Below are 26384 nucleotides of genomic sequence, written 5' to 3' on the forward strand. Positions count from 1 at the left end.
ATCGGCGCATTAGCGCCAGCTCCGAGCATAACTCCGATCAAGGGCGAGGAAAATCGATACTGGCCCACGGCGGCAGCAATTATAGCAGTAACGAAAACATACCGCAGCACAAGTTCGATCTCGAGCACGGCAGAATCAATGGGAACAGGAAAAAGTCGGCGTACAGTCTGACCAGCTCTATCAGGGATAAGATCGAATACTCCGAGGAACTCGAACGGTAAGATAATCGCGAATGTCTAATAGCATTGTCTGGGAGTACTGAATTATTCTATTGTTAGCTGTTGAATCGCTGATTATAGTTGCGCGAGAAATCTTGTGGATTTTTATTAACTCTTTTGGTATGAAACGTTCAGTTTAGTATAATTTAGCACTGAAGACGCTTCATTCGCATGCAACTTTTTCGATCACTCGTGAAATGGTTAAGGAGTTGAGTCATCTTTTGCAATCTGTTCTCACAAAAAATGGAGTTGAGGAAGTAAAATTTGGTTGGGTGGTTTTATCATTCGAAGATTAAGGAATATTTATTTATAATGTAACCGCGCTAAGGGGGGAAATTTTTTATATCTAAAGGAGATATGCAATGAAAAGAGAAATGTTGTACTCAGAAGTCAATATCCACAATGATTCACATTTGTAAAAATTGTTACATAGTTTTCTAGTAAACGTTGTATAGAAATTAGAAATTTTTGGTTTTTCTATTATTTCTATCTTAGCTCAGATCGTTTTAAATTTGATGTAGAAATGTTGGAAAACGTTGTCAAATCGTGTATGCATTTTTTCAATAAAGATATTTTATTTTAATATCTTCATAACTAATCATTTTTTAACCATCGTACCATTGTACTTTGTTATATAGAATAATGAGGAGGGTGTACGCATTTTTATCAAAAAGACCATGCAATTATGGATCGCAGATACGCCATTGCATTTTTAAAAAGAGTGTCCTATGAAATGTTTCAATCATTCATCTGTTACCTTTAATATTGTTTTGTAACTGAGTCAGTAACAAAGTTATGACTTTGAATAATTGCGTGGAACGCTCAGTATACGTATGTAGTATCATTTACCTTTTCTTAATTGGAGCCAAAATAATTTGATTAATAACTACGTTCACTATTTTCGCCGAATATATTGTATCAGCGATAAATGAGCATATAATAATAGTACAATAATAACAACCGATTGCGTTTATAGTATTCATTCTGAATACTGTAAATAATTATGCAGCATTCAATACAGCTTTTACGTTCACACATATCTACCGACGAGAGTGGACAACAATTGTTACACAAAGGCGTATTCAACAATTGTGTTTTACTTTTAATATTACTTTTATCGAAGGTAACAATCAAAATGGAATCATATGACAGTCTATAGTAACAGAACGATATTTAGTTGCATATGTTATTCATTCGTAAAATTGTTGATATTTTAAACAAAAGCAAAATATTCGTGAAAAATCAATTAGAATTTTCGCACTTATAACAAAAATAAATGCATGAAATATAAATCGGTGAAAACGTTGAAAGAATTGAAATATACTGTTTCATCGAGCTTAATTTATTAAAATTAATAGTAGCTGGAACGAATTTTCATTCAGCTACCATAAATTTTATTCAACCGAGATTTACAGTCTTAATCCACCTCCTTCTTTTACGATGCAATGTATGTAAATCCCTAAAGCACCTGTCATGTGACCCGGTATCTTGTAATCGAGAATCGTAATTTGAGATAAATGAATAGCGATAAGAATTAACATGTGATTACAATTGTCGATTGCGATCGCAAGATTGGATTCCGCTTTTTGCGTTTCCGCGACGCTGTATTGAGTCCAGAAAAATTGCGAACATTTATCGGATTAAGAGTCAAGCTGAATTTTTTTCCTCTAATTACCTCCTTTGACCAGCGAATCCGATAATAAATAGCATTTTCCGTAAATGTCCGCTTGCAATAATGAAATAACGAGAACGCGGCAAGCATCGATCGTTAATTGATGGTTCTCGTGGAATGTGTAATAGATCGGCGATCGATTAGTGATACATTTAAAAGCATAGGACGGAAGCTGTCCGCGAGTCCGGCTCTAACTGTGAAACCATTCCACTCGAACTGTTTACGCGCGTGCCCGCGCGATCGCGTAACCGCGCGCAGATTGTGGCCTATCCTTGCGCATCGAATTAAAGAAAATGAGACAAAACTATTCGAGGTAGGCGATTCGAATAAAATTGATTGTAACGGATCTAGGAAGCGTCGCGGAGATTGTGATGTAACGGTCGCAGTTACAAAGCCTGTCATTTCCAATCGCCTTGATAAGATCATAAAGTCTAATGAGATTAAATCAACGGCGGTGCTAAGTTCCCTATGGATCGCATCGTTTCCGCGTTTCAGAAATTGTGCGCGAGGCATGTTTGCGAACCACTCGTCGAAAAATCTATCGGAGCCGTGTTGATCGCCCAACGGGACGTTAGAATTTAATGATACAGGCCGCATGGGTACGAAAATCATGGAAAAAACCCAAAGTTACATTATCTCTCGATACGTTCGAGCTACTAAAAATTTCACATGTTTTCACTGTCAATTCGTCTATTCCAGCAATCTCGTCGATCGATTGCGACGATGACAGTAGACGAGATTATTCTGTATTAGATTGTTGTAAATTAAGCGCCAGTTTTCGAATTTTTCAGTTAAACTTTTATAAAAAGTCACTAATTATTCTTTTAATTAAAATTGTTTCCTTCAATAACTCTTCCCAAAATGAAACAAAGGCATTAATGACTTTTGAAAAAAAATCGAAAAGATGAGAGGCAATAAATTTATAAAACCCTAACCACAACATCAATTAATTCTTTGCACTCGAATGCGAAACGTCATGGGCAATGAACTGCACCATGTTTCAAAAGAATTTTGATGATACTAAATTCTGTCATATTTAAAACAGCGTTAAAAATGCAAATGTTTTACTAATAAGCTGAACTTTGTGTGCTTAACATGAAATCAATCATATAAAATTGAAATGCTGCTTGTTGAAAGATATGTTTTGACTCTCGAATTGAAATAGCTTTGAGTGCAAAGAGTTAAAACTTTGGTTAATGTATATTTTGTTAACATTGACATAAAAGTGTTAAATAGAACGTCAAAGTTAATCGTTCCTATTTTGCAAGTGTATTGCAAGTATTCCTTTATTACAAGTTTTTTTAGAATCATGAATAGGAATTACGATTTGAAATTATGGTAGTTTGTTAATGGGGAATCGCACTTCAATACCGTTAACTTCATAACAATTTGTTTTACGATTTCTGACGAACATTTTCTTTGTCAGTGAATCCGCTCAAGACCCGCCTATCGAACTTTTTCACTTTCCCAACGCTTTTGGATGCCGTGAAACGTTTGAATAATGAACATTCGTCCTTCCCCGATTTTCCGAACAGTTAAGCACGAATCTGCTTCAACCATATCCTTTACAATGGTATCCTCGCGGCGCATTTTCGCAGTTTGTATCACCGGAACGATATTTTTCAAACCAGCGCTGTTGGTTCCGATCAGTTACAGTACCCTTGCGAAAAGCAGTATTTATGTTCCGATTTGCCTCACTCACTATATTCGAGATTAACCCCGTACAAATAAATTGTGCGAATTTCTTTTTTTTCCCACGTTTAATAAAAACGATTTTCGATTACATGTATGGTGTACAGTATTCGTAGACGTATGCACGCTAATTCACGTACTGGGCATACGTACATTATTCAAATTATGCTGAATTACAAAGGAGAGAAGTTTGGATTGTGAAAAACCTCCATTTTATGTGGAACTATCAAATAGCTTTGCTACGAGCATTTCATTCTATACACCATGATACGAAAGGACATCAGTATTCCTCGGACGTCGTTGCGTTTCCGGCAGACGCCGATGGGGAAACCTAAGTTCCTCGGTTGGAACTATGTACTCTGAAATGTCATTTCAGAAATGAAAGACACTATCGAAAAACAAGAAGCGTCTCTTAGAAATTTGTACGGCACAGAAGTTACCGTTTAATCACTTTTTGGACAATAGTAGTTGCTTCTTTATCGTACTCAGTTTATTACTTTATTATCATGCTGTCCTAATATTTTACATTTCCGAAGCGTAGTAATAGGATACTTAAAGATTTCATTAACCTTGCTTGAAAGAATTTATGTTTCATGACAATTCCAAATTGTTTGCATGTGTATTACGTAAACAAGTTAACAACAGGTCGTACAATTTCACAATAGAATGATAAGCGTTGTTGTTTCTTTACCAAATACAAAATAACACACAACCACGAAATTCTAAAGATATTTAAAAATCCATAATGAAATATACAAATATTAATTATTTCAGACAATGAAAATGAACGGCAGTGATTATGAAAACAATTTATTATTTCATTTTATATTATAAATTCGTTGCTTTGTGAAAGAACGATTATATTGAGTTTTAGAATAACAATAAATATTTGTTATCATCACGATATGTTATTGCAGCAGTTACCTTCATATTATCGAAAGCATTTTCCACTTTTTGTTAAATATAATAAATTCGACGGTTATACGCAAATTATTCATTATTGTTTATAGTTCGGCAACTTAAGATTGCTTGTAAATTAAAAAATCCCAAATACTTTACTGACAAGCTTGCGGATAAACGATTTTATGAAAATCAGTGCAATTTCATATTGAAGGTAGTAAAAGGTCTGTGCTAATTAGACCGAACAGCAAAAGGAATTATGCAACTGATATATATGAAAAAATTGAGTCCTGGAACTTTTCCAATCCACCGTGTATATTGACTTTACTTCCTTTTTTTTCGTCTTCATCCGTGTAACCACGACTTAGGTAGAACTTTTAAATCTGCACACAGCGCTTCGCGCAGTCTATTTGTGTTTCGTATTTCCGAGTCGCTCGTACACGCCTTTAACTTCGTGTTTCCTGATCTCGTGATACTTTGAGTTCGAAATACCTGGAATATCGCCGCTCGAAACACGATACAGAATACTAGACGTTGACAAAACTTATCGCAGTTACCTGAAACTGGATATAACAGCAAACGTTATAGACTATAACTTGTATAATAAGTTACGAACTTTACATTTCAAATTAGCAGGGGATAATTTTAGAACTGAAAAGTTCGCTATCATTATAAAATATGTTTCACTTTCTGCGCATAAGCAACGGTTTGTACTGCGAAGAATCGAATGATTTCAATCGTCGCTTGGTGATCAAATGAAAACAAGTTCAACTCGTTGACTGATGAACTACCATTCTATAAACTTCCACAGAGTCAATGCAATGTAGTGTGCGAAACGAAAAATTCGGTGCTTAAAATCAGGGTGTTTACTTCTTTAATAAAAGTAGTATAAAAATAGCATAAGCTGTAAATAAAATAATAATTACAAAATAGATATTGCAGTCTTTTAGGAAAGTTAGAATATTATACGTAGCGAGTCTAAATTTTCCATCCTAAGTTAAGATTTAAGTAAAATATTTAACTTGATTAACTTAAAATTTAATATACAACACGCATACAGTTTATGTCCCTTACTATACACTTCAATTTGCGAAAAAAGTAGAAAGAAATACATTATTTTTGGTGTCAACAAAAAGCTGTATTATTACATCTTTAAATTTTTAAATATCAACGTAAGACATAGCTTCATTTTTCTTTTAAAACAAATATTCGTGTAGTGGACAATTTTTTAAATTCACTTCTAAAAAATCTACAAACCTCAAGTTGAAAAATTCAGTGACGGAGTTCTTTTCTATACAACCAACAATATTATGAATACAAAATATGTAGAAAGATAATATAATGTAATATAGAAATAAATAAATAAATAAATGTAGAAATAAATAATAAAATATACTATAGAAAAAATAACTATATAAATTACAGAATAGTAAAAACTTTCAGAGAAATTGGAAATGATGTTGCACTAGTTTCAACTGAATAAAATAATTAAAGAAAGAAATGTCTACGCAGCATTTGTATATTGCAATCAATATAGGCAATTTGTACTTTGTACAGAATGTATTTATAAAATATATTTCGCAAAGAGTAGGTATATTGGTGCATTGTTTCGAACTGATGGACGATGAACATTTGTTGCAGGTCGTGGTTATACTTATTTTGTGCGCGATGCCACGGTCGCGACGACACTCCGTCATGGGAACCACCTGGTTGGAGGAAAGCCTGTCCCCAGCCATTCTGTCCCAGCTACAGAAAATTCGCCCGGATTTTATGTCTGTTCCTGTTAGGATTGCTACTTTGGGGCATCATCTACTCGATGCTAGGCGACACCGCTGCCCCTGGCGGACAACTGTTCGGCCTCGCTGCTCTTTGTATAGCGGGTCACTTCGGGGGATGGTTGTTCTCCTTGACTACCCTTCCTGCCTTAATCGGCATGCTGTCCACAGGCATTATACTTCAAAACGTCGGCCTGATACATATTGATGCACACTATACCGCTGTCATCGCCAACCTCCGGTGAGTAGAAAAAATGTTCACTCTTTTACATTGTCTATTCTTCAATGGAAATGTAAAATGCGTAATTTGAAAGTCTCTGTAGGATTTTGATATGCATTTTTTTGAGATTTTCACACTTTTCCAACTCGGTTTGCTCGTAAATACAGTTTTTATGAACGGCAAACTAGAATGTTTGGTACAGTGTTTTCATTGGTGACTGGTGTGATTGCCTTCTAGTTTATTTATAATCGGAAAGCACTTGAAGCTATTTTAGTTCGAAATCCAAAACGTGTTTTCCGATCTACAGTATTTCTATTTTATATGATTTCTTGCGATTTATGCATGTGAAATTAAGCCTGTTGGCAAGTATAATATTTGTAATTTTTACAGTTCATTAAATATAATGGAATCTAATACTGTTATAAATATTTTCGCAATTTTTAGAGGCGCCTCAGTGTCGTCAATTACTTAAAAAAATTTACTGCTATTTTGTACGTTAAAGTAATATCTATGCAATCCATTGTCTTGATTATAAATGAAACGATAATTAATTTCTTTTGTAAGGATATAGCTAAAATTCCAGATTGATTTGCTCATTATTTTCTTTTTAAGCGTGTCTACCAGAGCTATTGCTTTGGATATATTATGAATTGTAACTTAACACTAAACCTACAACGGCTAGATGTTCGGTTATGCAATTGTAAAAATTATAAAGACATTTTTATGAGAAATGATTGAATAAAGTACATTATTGCAGCATAGTAATAGTAAAACCTATATACAATCCTAATAAATTGGATCTTCTTTCACGTATACCAGAGAATATTATGTTACTTAAATTTAGTATTTTATTAAAGTCCCACAAGGATATACGAATTATTAAATTCTACAAAGGTGAATATTTTTCACCGATAAAAAAAAGGGAAAGAATACTTAATTTGACTGTTACTGCATCCATAATATTGCTTTCATGGGAAATTACTGAATGAATTTCATTCAAGCACACATTACAATGAAAATTATATAAAATCTGTGTAATTGCAATTTAGAATATTATGAAGCAATGTGTACGAATAAATCATATAGAATCATAGTTCCAGTGCTAGTCAACCACAATTCTCTGTGTCTAGAAACTAATCATAAATTGCAGTGGACCGCCTGGAATGTTGTTCTGTTTTTTCATAACAACGTGAAAAATAAAGGAATAACTTTTTGACATTTTCCTGGTAGCTTTGAAATCTCATGCTTGTACATGTCCTGCTGTTCACTGGCAAAACATCAACTCAAGTTCTTTTCTTTTAACACCCTTTCTTTTTTTTTCTTAGTAGTTTTACGTCGCATCAGCTGCAAGGCTATTAGCGACCTTCTATTTAAATAGACCTTATATTTTGTTTATTAAGCCTGTATCTCTCAGTAATTTTAATATTAACACCCTTATAGAACGAAATTTGTTTGAAAGAAGAAGCAACTTTCCTAGCGATCCAAAAAAGACAACAAACAGACAGTGAGCCAAATTTTGTATAGCCTTTTTAAACTCTAATAAAAATAACTCGAAAAATAAACTCAAATAAAAAAAAAAAGTAAGCATTTGAGCCCGTTAGTGGAAAGCCATATTGCTGGCACGACACGGTGGCACGTCCCTAGATTCGACACAATGGAGTGATCAAACTTTGTATTAAAAAATCACTGAAACGTTAAGGAGATAAGGAAGAAAGATCCGGAGTAATGGAATCAATGGGAGTTCTACTTTAACTGAATTGAGTATCAATGATGAACTCTCTTCTGTACAGTTGAACGACATTGTTGACCGACACCACCTAAAAGGTTAATTATTATGCTGCTGCGCGTGACTACAGTTAGGCTTAACTGGGCACGTGATTAAAGTCATGTGCCGTTACGCAGACATTACTTCTTCGACTGAATTTGTAAATGGAGCACCATCGTCTCGTAATTGAAATTTATTCAGCTGCCGCCTGTCAACGATATTTGTTTCGCATAAATATCGCCAAGTTTATAACACATGCCAAAACGGAACAGAGCTCTCCAGCTTGAAGAACTCGTCGAAGGTGAACCACAAATAAGATATCGGTGCGATCGATTTCCGCAATAGTTGAACATCACCATTTAGACATGTTCGTTGATAGTTGCGCAGAGGATCATCATCGTTTCGACTCACGCGTCCGCCGTGGAAAGTACTGGCAACCCGCGGCAGAAGCCGTCGAGAAAGTCCTCGAAACGATCGTCGACGATCGACTCATCGCGGTCGTAAGGTGACCGCTTTTTATTGTCGAGGTTGTACAATAGCGATTCCGATGTAGGCATGCAGAAAAATACACGCGTGGCATAGTAATCACGTTTTCAGAGAAGTCAAGGTGTATCCTTGGTAACAGTTACCTGTAATTAAGCAATCGCCTTTGATTCATCTAATAGTTTCATGTTTTCGAACACGTTGTTATCACTCATTGGCTTTCAGTCATGACCAAATAACAGAGTTCGCATTATTCACATTGTTTCGAATAAATATTTATCTAAGATCATTTTAAAAATACATTCCATTTAATAGAAAATTTTATTCGAATAACGATTATTTTATCTATACAATTATTTTGATTCAAATCGATTATTTTGTGTATCGTGCGGATAAATTCTGATTCGAATGAGTTATTATTCGAATAAATTTTCATTCGAATAAGTTATTATTAAAATGAATTCTTATTCAAATAAAATCTTATTCAGATATTTCGTTAATTTCTTATTCGGCATCCGAATAAAATTTTGCACAGTTCTTCCAAATGGAATTAGAAATTATAAGAATTTTGTATAGTTTAGGTTTCAGTGTCTCGGCTACATGGATTCAAGGTGAACTCTAATTGGCAATTGCTTTTAATTCATCGAAAGGCTGCACTTCTTCGTTATGTGCACTATATTGTTACAGCTTTCGTTTATGAGGAGTTGAAACTTTGTTCAATTTAATATTTCATAGTTATGGAATACAAGATATAGTCTAAAATTACGCAATCACCTTTAATCCATTGAAATGTTCTACTTTTGCAAGAGTAGCAGGCTTACCACAGTTTCTTCTTCTTAGCAAACGATCAAAAAAGGTTGCGAACTGTTATTACAAATTAGAGAAAATCTCCTCATCCAATTTGGAGATTAAGGTTTTAATATCTTAGAGGCGTTTGACGGTTAAGTGTTACTGCAACAGATTAATAACTATATTGCGGGTCATTATGCATTTATCACATATACACATTTTTAAATCACTAGGGCACATGCATGTTAACAAGCATTAATAATATAGATATCCTATTTTAACAATAAGATCTTTCCTAATTGATAAATTTAATTTCTTCCACATCCTGGTTTTCATCATCTGATCTATGAAAATTGCGTTCATAAATTCCATAATTTATAGGATGTGATAAAAATGTGAATTTTATTTCATAATTCGTTAAATCAATCGATCGACCCAATTTCTATGTGATAAAAACTTACGATTGGATAAATATGCGCACAGAAGTTTAGGTATCGACGAGGCAAATTATATTACTAAATTAGATATTCCGTGAAATAATGTAGACCAGAAATCACAGTCTGTCATTTTCATGTAAAAGTTGTCAAAGTCCAATAAATTACAGAATTTCAAATTCAGGAAATTAGGTTTCAGTTGATACTGACCTCATTGTAGATTCTGATCGCGCCTCTCTCTTGGCGTCGTTTTCAAGAGAAACATATTTTCCATTAATCAAGCATTACGTCATTGACCAAACTGTCGGGTCAATCTGCCGAACTTTACTATTCTTGGAATCGTGCTTGTTAACCTTGCTTTAATAACACCACGTCGTTACACATCGTCATTAAAGCTGCTCTAATAACGCCAGATGCCTATAAAGCTTGTACGAGGTGCGGCTAATGCAAACTTTCTCAGAAGCAGCGAGTGACTAAGCCGGGACGAAACTTCTATAAAAGTTTCTACGTTTTTTTTTTTTTTCTATTAAAAATCGTTCTTCGAAAAATAACAGGAGCAATCTTCGAAAAATAGTGAAACGGTTTCTCGAAAACTAAACGAACCGTTTTGCGAAAAATAGAGGAGCCGTTTTTCGGAAAATTGTGGAACCGTTTCTCGGAAAATGGTGGAAACATTCGGACGGAGGACTGCACAAGGATCACGCTGTGCGTATCGCAGACTAAAACTCCTGTTGGACAATGTTATCATAGTGTTAAAGGTTCTAAAGTTCTGGAACCGTGTAGATGTAATCGAGCAGAATCCTCAGTTGGTTGCGATTCAGTCTGGTGGAGCCGATTTTATCCGATTTCAAAATCCGTGGCCAACAGTAGCGAAGCTGTTGTCAGGATTGTTCGAATCGGCAGACAGTGCCATGGTGGAACTATTCCAACTCCTGTCTTCATTTCTTTGGCAATCTAATGGCTGCTTAATACCATAGGTATTGATAGTATACTCGGAGAAATCAGAGATTTAGAATTGAAAACTTTAGAATCAACTTAAACGACAATGAATTCTGCTAAATTGTCGTTCATTTTGTAAACAAAAATGGACGATTTACGAAGAGGTTGTATGTGTATATAGGAAACCCTATGTTACAAAATACATATATTTTTTTGTAAGGTTTCTTACTCTCATAAATGAGTTAATTATCATTCTCAATATTAATATTATTATATTATTAATATTAATGTTATTATTATTATTGTTATTATTATTATTATTATTACTGAACATTAAAGTAACTCACATTGGTAAATTAATCTCAAAATATCGTAATCATGCGATTCGTTTCTCATTTCGACGCAAAATCATTTAACCGTTCAGCGTTCAAGGTAGAAAAATCAGCTACTAATAAGAACAAACTAACGTGATTAGTATGTTCAATAAATAATCCAAAATTTCTTCTGTTACTGAAACGACTAACTAGAAACAAATGGAAATGTATCGGGCTTAAAGTGGTCGATGTTACGCATGCAGTCGTCAAAGACAATCTGCATGCGCCGCTGGAAAATATATGGCAGCCATCCATCGAATCGTGGCGAAGATCGATAATAATATCAGGTTGCCGAACCCGATACCGGGCAAAGACACGAAATAAATTTTCGTTCCCGTTGGTCTGATGCTGGTCCAATAATTTTTTATTTATTGCCAGCCGGCAAGATGCACGGGGGTGGGACGCTAGGGAGGGAAGAAACGAGACCGGAAATATTGGTACTTCGCACATTTTAATGTACAAATATGACGACGGTCCCGTTCGCCGCGATTCATGAAATATTAGCCGTCAAGAACGGGAGAATTTATGTCTTTGACGCAGTGTATTCGTGTATCAGCGGCCGTTGGTGTATCACTGGCTGAGCCTCGACAGAGGAGCCGTTGCATTACGCGCTTACGTGTGCGCGTAACTGTGCAACGAAGCTATATCGAGCACCACGGCAATGATATTCCCATCGATATTCAACTATTCGCAAATACCACCGAAAGTTACGAGTGAGTGGAAGCGCAACAAGAATCTTGAACGCCGATAATGGAAACGGGTGTGGCCCGACGAAGGAAAATTCGAAACGGTTCGCATTGTCCGGGCAAGTGGAATTAGAGAGAATGCTTTCCACTTCAAAAGAATTCACGAGAACGCTTCGCATACTCGGTTTTTTTTACCAGATACACTGAAAGTATTTGTTTTGTTCGATACATTCGTTATAAGCATTTACTTATTTGCTTATTGATGCTTTAAATCGGGTGGTTTATTCAGCAAAATACAGGATTGTTACATGTACCTGGTTGTGAAAAAAGTAAATGTCACGATTATGTCAGATCGATCGTACCCTCCCCATTTAATAGAAAATAATGTAAGAAAGACGCCGTAAAATTCACCTTGACTGGTTTTTTTTCAAGGGTAAAATGTTAGAAATTTGTCTTTAATGCTTTCTACTTCTCTCAAGGATCAAATTAGTTAAAGAAACCATGGGTTGCTATAGAGGTATAGTTCGCCCTTGAAACGAAGAGAAAGCGATACCTACATTGAAAAAATAATAACTTTTCGGCTTTGAAACAACCAGTTAAGGTAAATTTTGCGGTGCTTTTTTTATATTATTATCCACTAAATCGAGGGTGTTAAATCGACCAAGCATAGTCGTGGCATTTATCTTTTTTTGTTAAATGTTAAAATATAGGAAAGTAATAGTTCATAAAATAGTGATATTTCACAGAATAGTATTTAGAATAATAGTATTGCAAATAATTTTAATTTTTTTACAATGCCATGTACTTTTATCAATAACATAAAACATTTATATTGTTTGTAAGAGACTCGGACTATCGATAACATAAGACGTATATTTTCTGTGTAAATAACTGGAGACAATGTAGAAGAATGATTTATATGTTACTGATTTACGTTGTTTGCTTTAAACGAAACAAGCTTTTTGAACATACTACCTTTTAATAAATTTCGTCCAGGTGTTAACATTATTCTAATAAATTACTCGAATAGAAGATAGCAAGTTTCAGTTGAGAAATATATTTAGTTTTAAAAATTATTTTATTTTCATTTAAACTATTTTCAATCCTCGAATCCGAGTGTAAGTAGTACATAATACTTTTTCACGATTTAAACATGTAATAAAATAGTATTTCCAAATAGTATTTCATTTAAGCAATAAATAAAATAGCATTTTTAAATAATATCCACTTATGCAAATATTTTAATGTTCACTATTTCGTATCAAATTAATTCAAATTTCGCCGAACTTTGCTTGTTTTAAGTGTGACAAGTTCATTCATTCAAATGGAAGTTATTGATTAAACAAGCGTCGGAAAAATCCTTGATCAACCCTTCATGTTCAATATTTCTTCCCACGGGGAAGCAAACATTGCAAAATTATTCTTCTTCTAAAACGACGTTCCTGTTTCGACAATAGAGTTCGTTACGGTTTAAAGAGCGGATGAAAAGGTTATCAATCGACGCTTTACAATCAATATTTCTGCGGAGAGAAGCTGAAATTGTAAATCAATTACGTTTCGTTTAATCGCTTTTTTAAAGAAAGTATTTACAAAAGTATGAAAAGGTACGCCATGTACGTATTTTTCGAGTAAGAGAAATTTTGTGTTGTTTATATAGGAATCGAGGTATTTGTCGATTAACATTTGATATTTCTCGAAAATAAACTTCATAATAGTTCCCCGAAGTCGATGCATTTTTCCCTCGCGTAAACAAAAATTTGAATAACAAGTAATGGACGTTTTACGCTCGATTATTTCCTAGATAAGAAGCTGGTGTTGACTAACGATCATGCTTCTTGAGGTAGACTCGTCATTTCTGGGTAATAAATGTTCTTCATTGTTTGAACGTGAATTATAGTGATGTTTAAACCTAAAGGCGACACATAAGACCGTTTCATCTTCTGTCGTATTTAGTTATAAATTTTCCGTTGATTAATACCAGCACGAGAAAAATGATTGTCTAACAAGTCGACTGCGTATCAATATTCCCAAAACAATGCAAAATAATTTATTTTATAAAACCAAACTCGAAGACACAAAATTTATTATAATTACAGATCATTTTACCTGTTTCCATTATACAGATCTTAATAACATTTGTTTTAGTAGTATATATTACAGTACAAATTAACTTCCAGATCGATAATATGACAGATTTTGATTTGTAACATATTCCGTGAAGCTCTGTTAATTCCCCATTTTATTATTTGCCGATGTTGCAAAGTAATCATGTTTTTCAGTGACAACGCGTTTTTCCTGGACAACAGGTGTTCCTTCTGTTTAACTTGTAATTGGAATAGTGGTTGATCAATGTTTTATCGACACGGAGAGCGACGATAGTTGATCGAGAGCGTGGGGAGGCAAATAAAGAATGAAGATCGATGAGCATCGTTCAAACAAACTAATCAATTATTCGTGTCACGCGAGATAAGGAATTCCTCGTAATACTGTCCGTGTTTGTGTCAAGATTGACTGCCGCTACCTGTCCAGAAGTATTCGATTAGTCAAATTAGAGACGCGTGTGATGTACTAATTGCATACGATCGAATGCAATCGATTGCAATCAGAAGGGGGAATCGTGATTCGAAATTTTTATTTCATGCTTATAAAATGATGCCCCATTTTTTTCATTCATTTCATTCAATTTTCTAATGTTATTGTATAAAATATTTAACAGCGCTGATCTGTTCGGGTTTATTTGACCCGGCAATTTCACTTGCTCTTAACTTTGTCATTTGTGGAAGAACTGTTTAGGCCAAAATCACACGAGGGTCGAGAAAACGGACGTTAATCATCTTTCTCTGTTTTTCTAATTGGAAACAAGGACAAATCTTTTCTGTTTTCCATTAGTAAAAGAAAGTTGGACAACCAACGTCCATCGTTTCATGCTCGCGTGACTTTGGCTTCAGTTGTTTTATAACTTTGTTCTGTATCGCTTGATAACAACTTTACAAGTGAAACTTCTCCAAATTCTAATCTTCTTTTTCTTTTTTACAATTAGTAACAATGTACTATTCTGATTATTACGATTCGCAATAGAGCTGTGGAAGTGGGAACAGCGGTGGAAAGAACGTCTAACTCGGTTTGACTAGACTCAATTTATTACAATATGACGGACGGTACAAACCCGCGATGCTCGCGTACTGTACACGCCGAAAGCTCTTACTGAACTAACTTACAGACTAGCCGTTCGCTCGCTCATGCATTCCCACGAAAATCATTCTTTCTCATTCTCACATTTCGCTTTCACTCTAAACTCACTAAATGCATTCACTCTCTGTGACACTCGAACCAATCGTCCAAACATCCGCTCGACGCTATCGCACAGCACGCAGCCCGGTCCATTCGTCCAAACATTCTTTCGTCCTAAAACTAAACACATGGCGGAGACGTGGCGCCGGCTTGTCGCCGCCACAGAGCTATAAATAGCAATTATAATTATAGTAAGTTTGAAGGAGATGTAGAGACAACCGACCAATGCGTAAATACATATTGTTGTAAGCGTAGAACAATACGTACGTGTTGCAACGTACAATATATAAAAATGAGTGTTAATAAATTAACAGAAACACGATTGTCTCTTTAAGGATTAGGGAAGTCACTTGTTACACCTTATGTATTTTCAAGACAGCATATGCCTCGAACGGAAGAAGCTCATAGAAGAATTATTACGTTCAATTTCTGTTTTTTCCAATCGTCGTTATACAAATTGATAACCACAAATATTTATCTGTTATAATAATAAAGTCATTCAAAACTGTTCATGTGTTATTTTATCACTTTCAGTGTAAGATATAGTACAGGGTGACTCAAGGATTATTCGTAATCGAGAAATAAGAGGTTTCTGATGTCATTTAAAGTAACCCTTTCCTTAATACAAGTATAATACGTGATTTTGTTTACAATTTATTAACGATACACAGTAACCAATGAGAGGCGAGATCAGCTGGCGCGAAGCGGTCGAGCCAATAAGCGAAACTAGGCCTCCTCCATTCATTAGCTCGGCCGCCTTGAGCCAGTCGAGCTATCCTCTCATTGGTCAATGTTTTTCGTTAATAACTCGTAAACAAAGCCACGTATTGCATTCGTGTTAAGGAAAAGGTTACTTTAAATAATCTCAGGAATTCCTCATGTTTCTATTGTGGTTGACTTTTGGGACACCCGGCATGTCGAGTCAAATAGAGCCGAATATTACAAGTGCATACTAGCAGTGAACAGAACAGCAAGATTAAATAAATTGCAATATGGAATCGATCTTATAAAGCGCTAAGACCTGGTAATTGCTGTGACTTTTCGGACGTAAGTCATACGATGGGTTAGAGACTTTTGTTTACTGTTATTAAGAAACGTAGATGGAACGATCTGATCCATGAAACCGAGAAAAACAGAATTGTTACGCGGAATTCATGGATATGACAAATTCTTCCGAGACGTTTCCATGGGAGTATCTCTTTCGCGAAACATTCAGAACTGCGACGCGACGGGCTGCTATTCGGAATTCGCAACATAACTCACGTCTTTTTGGACCGGGCCACGAGAAAACCGCGGATTTTCCGCGGCAGTTATTGTGCCCGTCACGAGGATAGTTCCCTCCTTTCTGTTCCATTTCACACGGAACATTTTTCACTTCATTCCGTTGCATTTCCTCAACGCGGAAATCTCAATCAGCAGATAAATTAAATGGGCTCGAGCACAAAAGAGACAGAACAGGGCAAAATTTTATTCGGATGGCGGATTACAGGTAAAGACTAACCAATACAATTTTATTTAATACTGCCGAATAAATTGCCAATCGAATGAACGTTATGTAAATAAAAGTTTATCCGAATTAGAATTTATTCGCACTGAAATTCATATAAAAAACAATCAATTTTAATAAAAATTATATAATATAAAGCGTCTTTTTACTTTTGGAAAAACTGATCTTTGATGCACAACTAAATTAATTGTTCTACCGATGAAGAGAAAGGCAACGAGAAACTGTATTCGTATAAATGCATTTTTTGAAATCACGTAAAAACAAAAACTATCAATAATTATTTGCATTATCAATTGAATCATTCTACTACAATCTCTATTCGAATAACTTATTCGAATAATTTTACAATTTCTATTCAAATTACTTATACAAATAATTTTACAATCTCTATTCGAATTATTAATACGAATAAAATATTTGATTAAGAACAAATGATTTGGACAATTATTTAGATAAATACGTATTGGAAACAATTCGAATAAATAGTCAACACTGGAAAGAATGTCATCGCTAAAAATATAAAGGATAAGCACATAAACATCACCCACAAGACCGTACGCTTGAGAAACGTTTGAGTCAGTCACAATCTGTGACTGCGTTCCAACTGATTACAGGTTGTTACATTTTTTTATTGATAAAGAAGTTACAGATATCAATCGCCTGAAGTCACGAGTTTTCAAAGTGGAAAAGTAATCCCTTTGCGAACCGACTTAATCGTACTATACATTCGAAAATTTTATTTTTATGCATGAGATATCCGGTTTAAATTGCAACTTTAAATAAACACACGGGAAAAAAAATTTTAATGTTAAATGCTAAAATTTTTTACTACGCTGTGCTTTAAGTTAGAAGCGTACGTGTTTTGTGACTATTAAAATATTTCACGATTTAACCAATGTGAATGTGCAAATTGCATGGTTAATATCTATAGATTAATTAACATGAGAGATTATTGCACTTGGAGTATTTCATTAAAATGTATGTCAGTATTTTCATTATACCCTCAGAAAATAATTTAAAATATATTTATCAGGCATTTATCGCACTCGAAAGGATGGCATCAAATTCTTTCAACCCTTATAGTCTTCTCAGATATAGTTACACAAAAGGTGCTAAGATAATGTTTCTCCCTTACTGACTCATACTACCGATTAGCAAATTATTTCACTTATAATGCCGAAAACTCTCTGTTTTAACTGTTTCATCTGAACATGAAACGAGAATATGAACAACAGGTTTCATAGATTCCGGTAATTTATATGTATATTATAAAATTCTGCCAAAAAATATCTAAAAAAACTGTTTCAAGCTCAAACAAAAATATTAAGAAACGAGAATATTTTTTTGCCAGTCCATATTATAGCAAATTAAGAAAAAAGTATTTCAGTCATTGTACACTAAACTATTAGTTCCTTTATTACTTAAACAAATTAAATCATTTAGTCCAGTTTTAAAGAAATTGTTGTGTTTTAAAAGGTGTACGAATATTTCTTTGCCATTATTCATAATTTCTTTCAACCCTTTCACCATATCATAACGTTGCAATATAACGCTGTTATATTATATTAACTGTTACACGGTGGGCTACTTTCACCACAACGCAATCGATGATGTTGAAAATAATTTTCAACGTTATTCATCATTTTTTCCAAACATACTCTTGAGGACATTTGATGTAGATTTATATCCTTGATGTTCCCAGTATAACGGCAATTTATTTAATGGAATTAGTAAACATTGACTATATAGGTGATGATTTTAAATGTTTGGATCAAAATAACCCAGGTATCAGTATCGCGTGGGCAATTTTGACATTTGGACAATTTCAGGACTGTTTCAACAAGATCGGTATTGTTTGACACACCGCTAATATTTATTACGAGACGATCGATATCAAAGTGTTAAATAACAAATCAAAATCCTTTGCCAGTTTTAACTTATATCTACTGATATTTGCCATAAATGCATCAAATCTACAGTCTAGCTAGAGCCGAGTAGATTGAAAAATTTCATGGATGCTGAAGATCGATTCGTTTCGGATTATCGCATATTTTCGCACGAGATTCCACAGTCCGCCGATCGGCTCTATTCACATGGGATTCGAAACGCGTAATTCGCTCACGGAGTATGAGGTGAGCTCGTTAAATCACGCGAAAGCTAGGGGATGCAAGGAGATCGACCTAAAAACTTGGGACTGCCAGTGTTCGCTCTAACCGTGGCCGTACATAAAAATGTTCCTGCGACAAGCAGGGACCCGGCAGTTTGGCACGGTACTTTATATTCACAATCCTACATCGCTTATACCGTCCCGGACCGATGTAAAACAAAATTTGTCGCGTCCGCCGGTAGTTTCATTAATCCAACGTGGAATAACACCGATTTACCCGACGTTGTACAATCGTGGCATGGCATTCTTCATGTTGAAGACTGCTTTGCGAGGGTAGAACGTTGGAAAATAAACGTTCTTAGCCTTGCTTGGAGAAGAAAAATATTGCGGAACTTTCATGGCACCGTATAGAAATCATACTTAAAATTAAAACGTTGAGAACAATTAAGACATATTCGTAAGTTTCAGAAAAAGAGGAGCTGAAACATTGTGAAAAAAAAAACAAAAACATTGTAGCGTTCTTTTTATATTTTGTGCCTGTTTTGGAGAATATCGTCACGATTTTTTTTAACACCGTTAGAGAACTGCTTTAATGGTTTAATATTTAAATGCGGTTAATCGATCACTTTTATGACGTGATAAATATGACGGGATATGACATACTTCAATTAATTTCTTTAAGAGAATGTTTAACAAAATAATTTTAGCAAGGAAATATTTAATTCAAACAATACATTTGTAAATAATACTATAAAAACTATAAGGGTGTGATATTGTTGTTCTGATTAAAGCTGGTTAATAATTGAAATGTTGATCGGATATGCCATGTCCTATTAGGTTAGTTAAAACTTGTGATATTAATTTAGTTAAAAGCCTCCGATTATATTCTTATCCCTATGTAACTTCAAATACATTTTGTTTGATAAATGACCACATGTAAAGTCTACTAAATATACACATTATTTTTCTTATAGCGACAAGCAGAACGTAATCTATGTTTGATTCCAAATACAAATCGTTTTGTACAATTGTTTTATTTAATAAGTGTGCAATGCACCTACTATTTTACGTATAGAATATTGATTTCGTATTTCGTACAGGTAAATTGCTAATTTGTGCATCAAGGTTAACATTTACTACATCCACGGTATCACGTACAGATATATGTTACTTCTTCGTAGACAGAAAAAGAAAATTGTTTCACGGAGGGTCGGAAAATAAAAAGCATGTCATCTGGACGAAAGAGAATCACACAATTCAAACAGAAATGCAGAAAATTCTCCCTGTTTCTAAGTATTCTACGCTGTTTCGTCGGCGAACATTTTCAAGGATTGTATCTAGAAGTTGGCGTCAAACAGGTGTACAGAAAAATGTATTACTCGAAGATGCACGTTCCGTCATCTCAGGGCAATCTGACTGACGGTGATATTTTAAATTCACCTCGTCTCTGGTGTCCTTGCAGGACATTCGAGAAAATTCCTCGCGAGACTAGCGTGTCCTAACAGTTCCTTGAGGAAGGACACGTTGCATCCGATGCATACGTGTAGCGATGCACCCTCCGGTGCATACAACAGAATGCACTGGGAACTGCCTGTTGAGGGCTCCCTTGCAACAACGAGTATGCAACATTAACTGCGCGACATTTCCGCCTCCACAATAAATACTGCTGCTTTTGGCACAGCTATTTTCCAAATAGTAAACTAAAAATACAACTTATTTAGATTATAAATGAATTTCTGGTTCTCTTTTTATCATAAAATTTTCTATGGCTAACAAAAATGAGAGATAACCTCAAAAGGATTTCAATTACGGTACTTACATTTATAAGATACTGTTTAAATTTTAATTAGCCATTTTAAGAAAAGAAGTGTTATTAACAAAATTCCTGAGCACATAAAGAAACGAATATGTGTATTTAAAATTATCTGTTCGTAGCGCAAAATTGATTGCATTTTGTTACCAATGTAAACGGTTTATATCGTTGAATAAAATATATTCCAACTGTTAAAACATCGTCTTTCATTTCTGTTTGAAAAATAGAATTACTGTCAAAATAACATAACTTTTTTACAGTACTGACTAAAACGAAAAAGAATAGTAAAGAAAACGATGTCTGCGGTTTCATCTCATAACGCGACTAATATTTTCCTGATTGAACATTCACGCGTGTGCGACCTGTTCTACCAAAAATATTATTACACCAAAACTATCTAATTTATTGTATTAGTTTTATTACTTTATACTATATTCTAGCCATGGACACGAATGAATGAGAAACTGCCTGCTATACCAAAAATATGGAGGTCTTTATGACATAGAAAATTGAATATATGTAGCCCGTTTCCCAAGTAAATCGTTGCATGTTGGAGCGAATAACAACAACCGTACATCAGGCGTGCAATTTGTCGGCGGGAAGATCAAAGGAGCCCGCGATGAATCGATAAAAGGGGTTTTAATCTGGAGTGTACCCGCGAAATCGGACAAGAGTTCGTAAAATATCGAAAGCCCTTACGTACAGGTGATTGTTGCACTAACCAGCGAGCGAGATTGGATGAAAGCTCGGGATCGATTCGGCGAAGGAACGGTTGAAAGAATATCGAGTGTGACAGAGATCGTTCCATATCCGTTCGAGTCAATAAGCGTCGGATCAGCTTGGTCGGATCTGTTAACCGGTGTTTACGCGGCTACACATCGGTTAGGTCCTATCTAAGCGGCCCTACTGGCAAATCGCTTGCGACGGCACAGCGTTCGACCGTGTTTGGCCAGGAATCGCTGCGAACCTATTCTCTATCCGACGTAAACATCCGGTTAAAGCCCGTATTATGCTTTAAGAGGAGCCCCAAATGCTTCGCAAGCCCGGCCTACTTTGCCCGCTCGTGTGCACGGCCCTGTCAAATGGATTTGTACCGCACCAACACGCGTGAACCAGAAGACGGTCGTCCTGGGCGCGTTCCAAGCATTCGTCGGGCCGATCATGCGCCGACACTATCATAAATTTCTTGGTAAACGCTGCTTGACAACTTCCAAAGAAATCTGTTAAATGTCCGTTACTGATAGATCTCCATCGTCCGAGGGTTGACGCGATCTTATCGGGTTATGCTTGCCGATGATCGATTCTTTCTCACCCGCTCGACACTTGTATGGTCGCCCATCAATTCTAACTACAGGATAGGTCGACCAGTCGTTCAAGGAAACTTGTAACGTCGTTGTTTTAAGCATATCGCAGCAGAGTCTAAATGATTTAAGATTTGTATAAACACTACAAGATAAATGACAGGACTTTTTAATATCTCAGTCGCTTCGTTAAGAAACATCGATTATTCTTTCTTCTCTTAGCTGATGATTTGAAATTTATAATGCTATTGAGGAATTTGCAAACCATTTACTTATACGACATGATCTAATAAATTGTGAACACTGTAGTGATAATAGACTCTTGCTTAACTTGTACAAATGCTTTCTTATTCACCTTTGTAATACAAATAGTGCTACTTTACATAGTTATATCATCTAAATTAACCAATTGCCGTGATATTTCTTGCACATTTCTCATTAACATTGTTTTTACATATATTTTATATTGTACAGTTTATTTACATCCAATATGGGAAATCGTTTCTATTAAAAATTAATAAAATAAGCCTTTTAATTTCTTTGGCAATAATATTATTAAACAGAAATGATTAAAAAATCTCTTTTGACACCTTCGGTAGAAATAGTGTTAAATAGATGTAAATTTGATTAAAATCATTTGAAAACCATGTAACGAATAGAATTTTAAATAGAATTTATATTAAAAAGAATTTTCTACTTCCAAACAATGTCAAGGTTAGTAGAAAGTACGATGATTTATTGAGAAATTTATATAAAATTAAGTATAGTAGTTAGTTGAAAATGTGACTATCAAATTTTGAAACTATATAATAAGTAATAAAAATAGTGTGAATACATAACTTTGATATAACCTTGGTATGCATCTTTCATTATACAGAATTTTAATAAACTCCAAATAGATGTAAATCTTTGACAGTAAAACTTGAATGATCGGTCCCAAGATTGTTACCGTTCATTCAAACGGTATAAAACAAATGTAAAAATAACAATATTAGAAATAAATGTGAAGAACGAGTGTACATACATACTAAAACACATAACAATTAATATTATATATAAAATGAACTGATATACTATTATTATATATTTGCAGTATGAATAAAATTATTGATAAATTATTGATCGTAACAATTGCCATTTTAATTACCTCTCTTCGGGATGAAATATTTGGTTATTGCAAAAATTATTTCGTTTCTTTTGTGAGCTATCTATTTGGACAATTGTAATTACTTTTGCAACAATGTATATCTCATATCCTGATAGACAAGACTGTTGAATTTTGTCGATGTATGTAGTCCGCATTGTAACGCGACGTTCCGATTCGTCATCGTCACGAGAAAAACTAGTCATCGGAAGTTGATCACCGGTTCGCTGATTTAAGTAACAGGGTCGAGCACCCACTACAGGATTGTCGTACTTGTATCAAAGCTCCGGTCTATCTACTCAACCGACACATGTGCGAGTCAATGTGTCGCGAAATACTTGTCCCCATTAACTGTCGCGTATTAATCCATTTTCCGAGTACCTCGGAACATTTGGGGTCCGAAATGTGGCGAAGAGTCCTCTTAAACTATTTCAATAGTCAAACATTTTCTCGCAGTTCATTAATTGAATATTTGGAATGTAGCGTGGTAGGATTTTTTTACACGTACATTAATCTCTAACGAGGCCGCACGGTTTCGAAATGCTGGACTCTGAAATACTTGTAAACGAAAATTATTTTCTATCGTATTGTTTGCTAAATTTAATTAATTGCCGTTCAATTTATGGGGTATGTACGCAAATTGTACCAAATTTCTCTCCGATGTGTCTGATTTGATATTTCTGGAATGTTATCAAATGTTCCCCTATGGTCGAGTTATACAATGCATTTAAAAATCTCCAATCAATTTGCATCCATTTACATTGATTTAATGTGATTAATTAACATGAATGAATATAAAATAGTAACATTCACAAACGAATGAAGTAATCTATTTAATAAATACGTAACGACTAGTATGCATTTATAGAAGAGAAATTATGTTACAGAAAAATTTTTACAAGAATTTAAGAAAGTTCAAGAAATTTGAGAACGTCGATGCATTATTCTGAACCTATTAAGATTGTTATTAGAACTATTTATTTATTTTTACATAAAATTAAAACATTAATAAATTGTGGTTCTCCTTCTTAATCTTGCATATTACGCACCGATGGTTGTTCAATGAAAATTAATTTCGTCCAGCACGATAACTTTGTGTAAACTTAATATGACCGCAAAAGGTTAAAGTTGATCGTTTTTATTTCGCATAAAGATCTGCAAGTTTAATAATTACAGAAAAAGAGTCTTTCATGAAACAGGATTTGAAGAAGTAACTCGAATAACAAAAGAGGTGTGGTCTGTATTCTTAATTTTATTTTCATTATCCATTTTAATCATCTTTCGTAAATCATAATTTGCTAAACCACGAGTTAGGCGAAAACATAACATTTGCTGCGTGAGGTAATCGAGCGACAATTTCATCCTGCACGATGAACTGCAGCCGGTTTAATGAAGCGATTCAAGTCGAGCTGTCGAAATCGTTCGAAGAGAATTATTAACGTAAATGAGCAACATATATTTCTAAGATTTAACGTGAAAGCAAACAATCGCTATTCAACAATAATTCCCTGCCGCGTGCAACAATGCGCAACTGTCGTAAAATGATTTACAGGAGCCTCCATTGTTACCGGGTATAATACTCTCTGCAGCTGAAATGCGCGTATCAGGTATAGCATACTGCGATTGATGCATCGGCACCCATGCCTAGTTTTCACAAGGAAAAACATTCTTCCGTTGCCTGTAAACAATGAGAAAAAATTCGGTTATCACAAAGCACGCAGTTTGATGCTTACCCCTTTGTATTTGTAATTTTTTTGCCACCTTTCGTTTGATTACGAGCCTTTGCTTTATTTTTAAAGACCTCGGCCATATAGAAGATACTTGCCATAATCGCACCACTTAAGCAAATTTAAAAAACATGTAATACTGATAATCTTTTATTTATGATAGTAACTGTTTAGAGTAACACGATGACATGTTATTTAAGCATTTAGCAGTTATTTAATCTGTATAAATGTGTAAAAAGGCTTATTATTAACTTCAATTTCAATTTTCAAAAAGGTTGAAAAACTGCGATTTCGGCAATCTGTATCCTAAATCGTACCTCTGTTATAACATTTATAATACCTAATTACACGGTTTAGAAAGTGTGTGACTAAAGGTGAAAAGTGAAACATGATCATTTAGAGAATTATTCAAGTTTAATTTATTGTATATTTATTTATTAAAGAAATGAATACTTATCAAAAACCAAATACACTGAGAACCGTAGTAAAGTTTAGAGTTTTTTGATATGCTTGCACATACTTTATGCATTCAAGTTGAGCATTTCAGACATTATATCATATATTTTCTTGGTGAACTTGTTCACATAAATTGTAGAAACAATCTTCTTCATTGACCGATACCAATACGATTTGGGAAACTTTGTAACAGTACGATTTAGGCAACTTGATCTCTGCTTCAAAAAACACAATTACCTAACCTGAAAATAAATTTTAATATGCTTTTAGAATTCACATAAGTATTACACGTAATCTACGCTAATATTAGTATACAAAGCTAATATTACTAAAATAAATTACACGTAATCTACGCTAAAATAGATAATACGTATTCAATTTTGCTACAATTTTAAATTAGTTTTACCTATTTTATAGGAACTGGCGGGGACATCACAGAAACATGTTCTTGCGCATCATAAAATGTTAACAATTATTATGATTGACTAAGCTTTTAGGAGATACCGCTAATTGCCGCCGCAATTCAATTTTAAGCGAATTTTAAATGGAGTACGATTTAAAAACAAAACTGGTATGATATTGATAACTCCTCCCTAATTGTTTGTTCACCTATTTTCGAATTATTAAATCTATACATGTCTTTTAGTACTTTACAAAACCTTCTTGCATTAGTCATAATAGAATTTCGTTTAGTTCTCAAAGCTGCATTAAAAGAAGCACTAGGATGACAAACAAATTCAGCAAACAAATTTAATTCCTTCGAAAACGCTTCGATGCATTTTATAATACTAATTCCACTGTATCTGATATTAAATCTTTTATTTTATAACGCTTACTTTTTCCGGATTATGCGTATTTCGTTGATATGATTTAAAAGATTCTACTATGTAAATTCCAGCAAGTAAATAAATAGTAAAAATAATCATTTTTCACATTTGTTACAAACGGAATTCTAGTCTACAGATTTTTATTGTAATCTCTGGGAAGGTTGGAAAGAATCAAGATTTGACTTCTTTTTACTCTTAATGCGAGGAAGGAAATTCTACGTGATCCAAACTTTGCTTTCCGGCTATAAAAATTCAACTTTGCAC

General features: G+C 34.4%; 1 protein-coding gene across 1 annotated transcript in view; it reads left to right on the forward strand.

Moving 5' to 3' along the window:
• Nha1 (Na[+]/H[+] hydrogen antiporter 1) overlaps positions 1-26384 on the forward strand; it is a 266381-nt gene that overhangs the window by 153709 nt on the left and 86288 nt on the right. The window contains exon 6 of the mRNA XM_078193764.1: positions 6124-6498. Coding sequence (XP_078049890.1) covers positions 6124-6498 — 375 coding nt within the window. The remainder of the gene's footprint in view (positions 1-6123; positions 6499-26384) is intronic.

This window comes from Augochlora pura, chromosome 10 (assembly GCF_028453695.1).
Source record: "Augochlora pura isolate Apur16 chromosome 10, APUR_v2.2.1, whole genome shotgun sequence".
NCBI lineage: Eukaryota > Metazoa > Arthropoda > Insecta > Hymenoptera > Halictidae > Augochlora > Augochlora pura.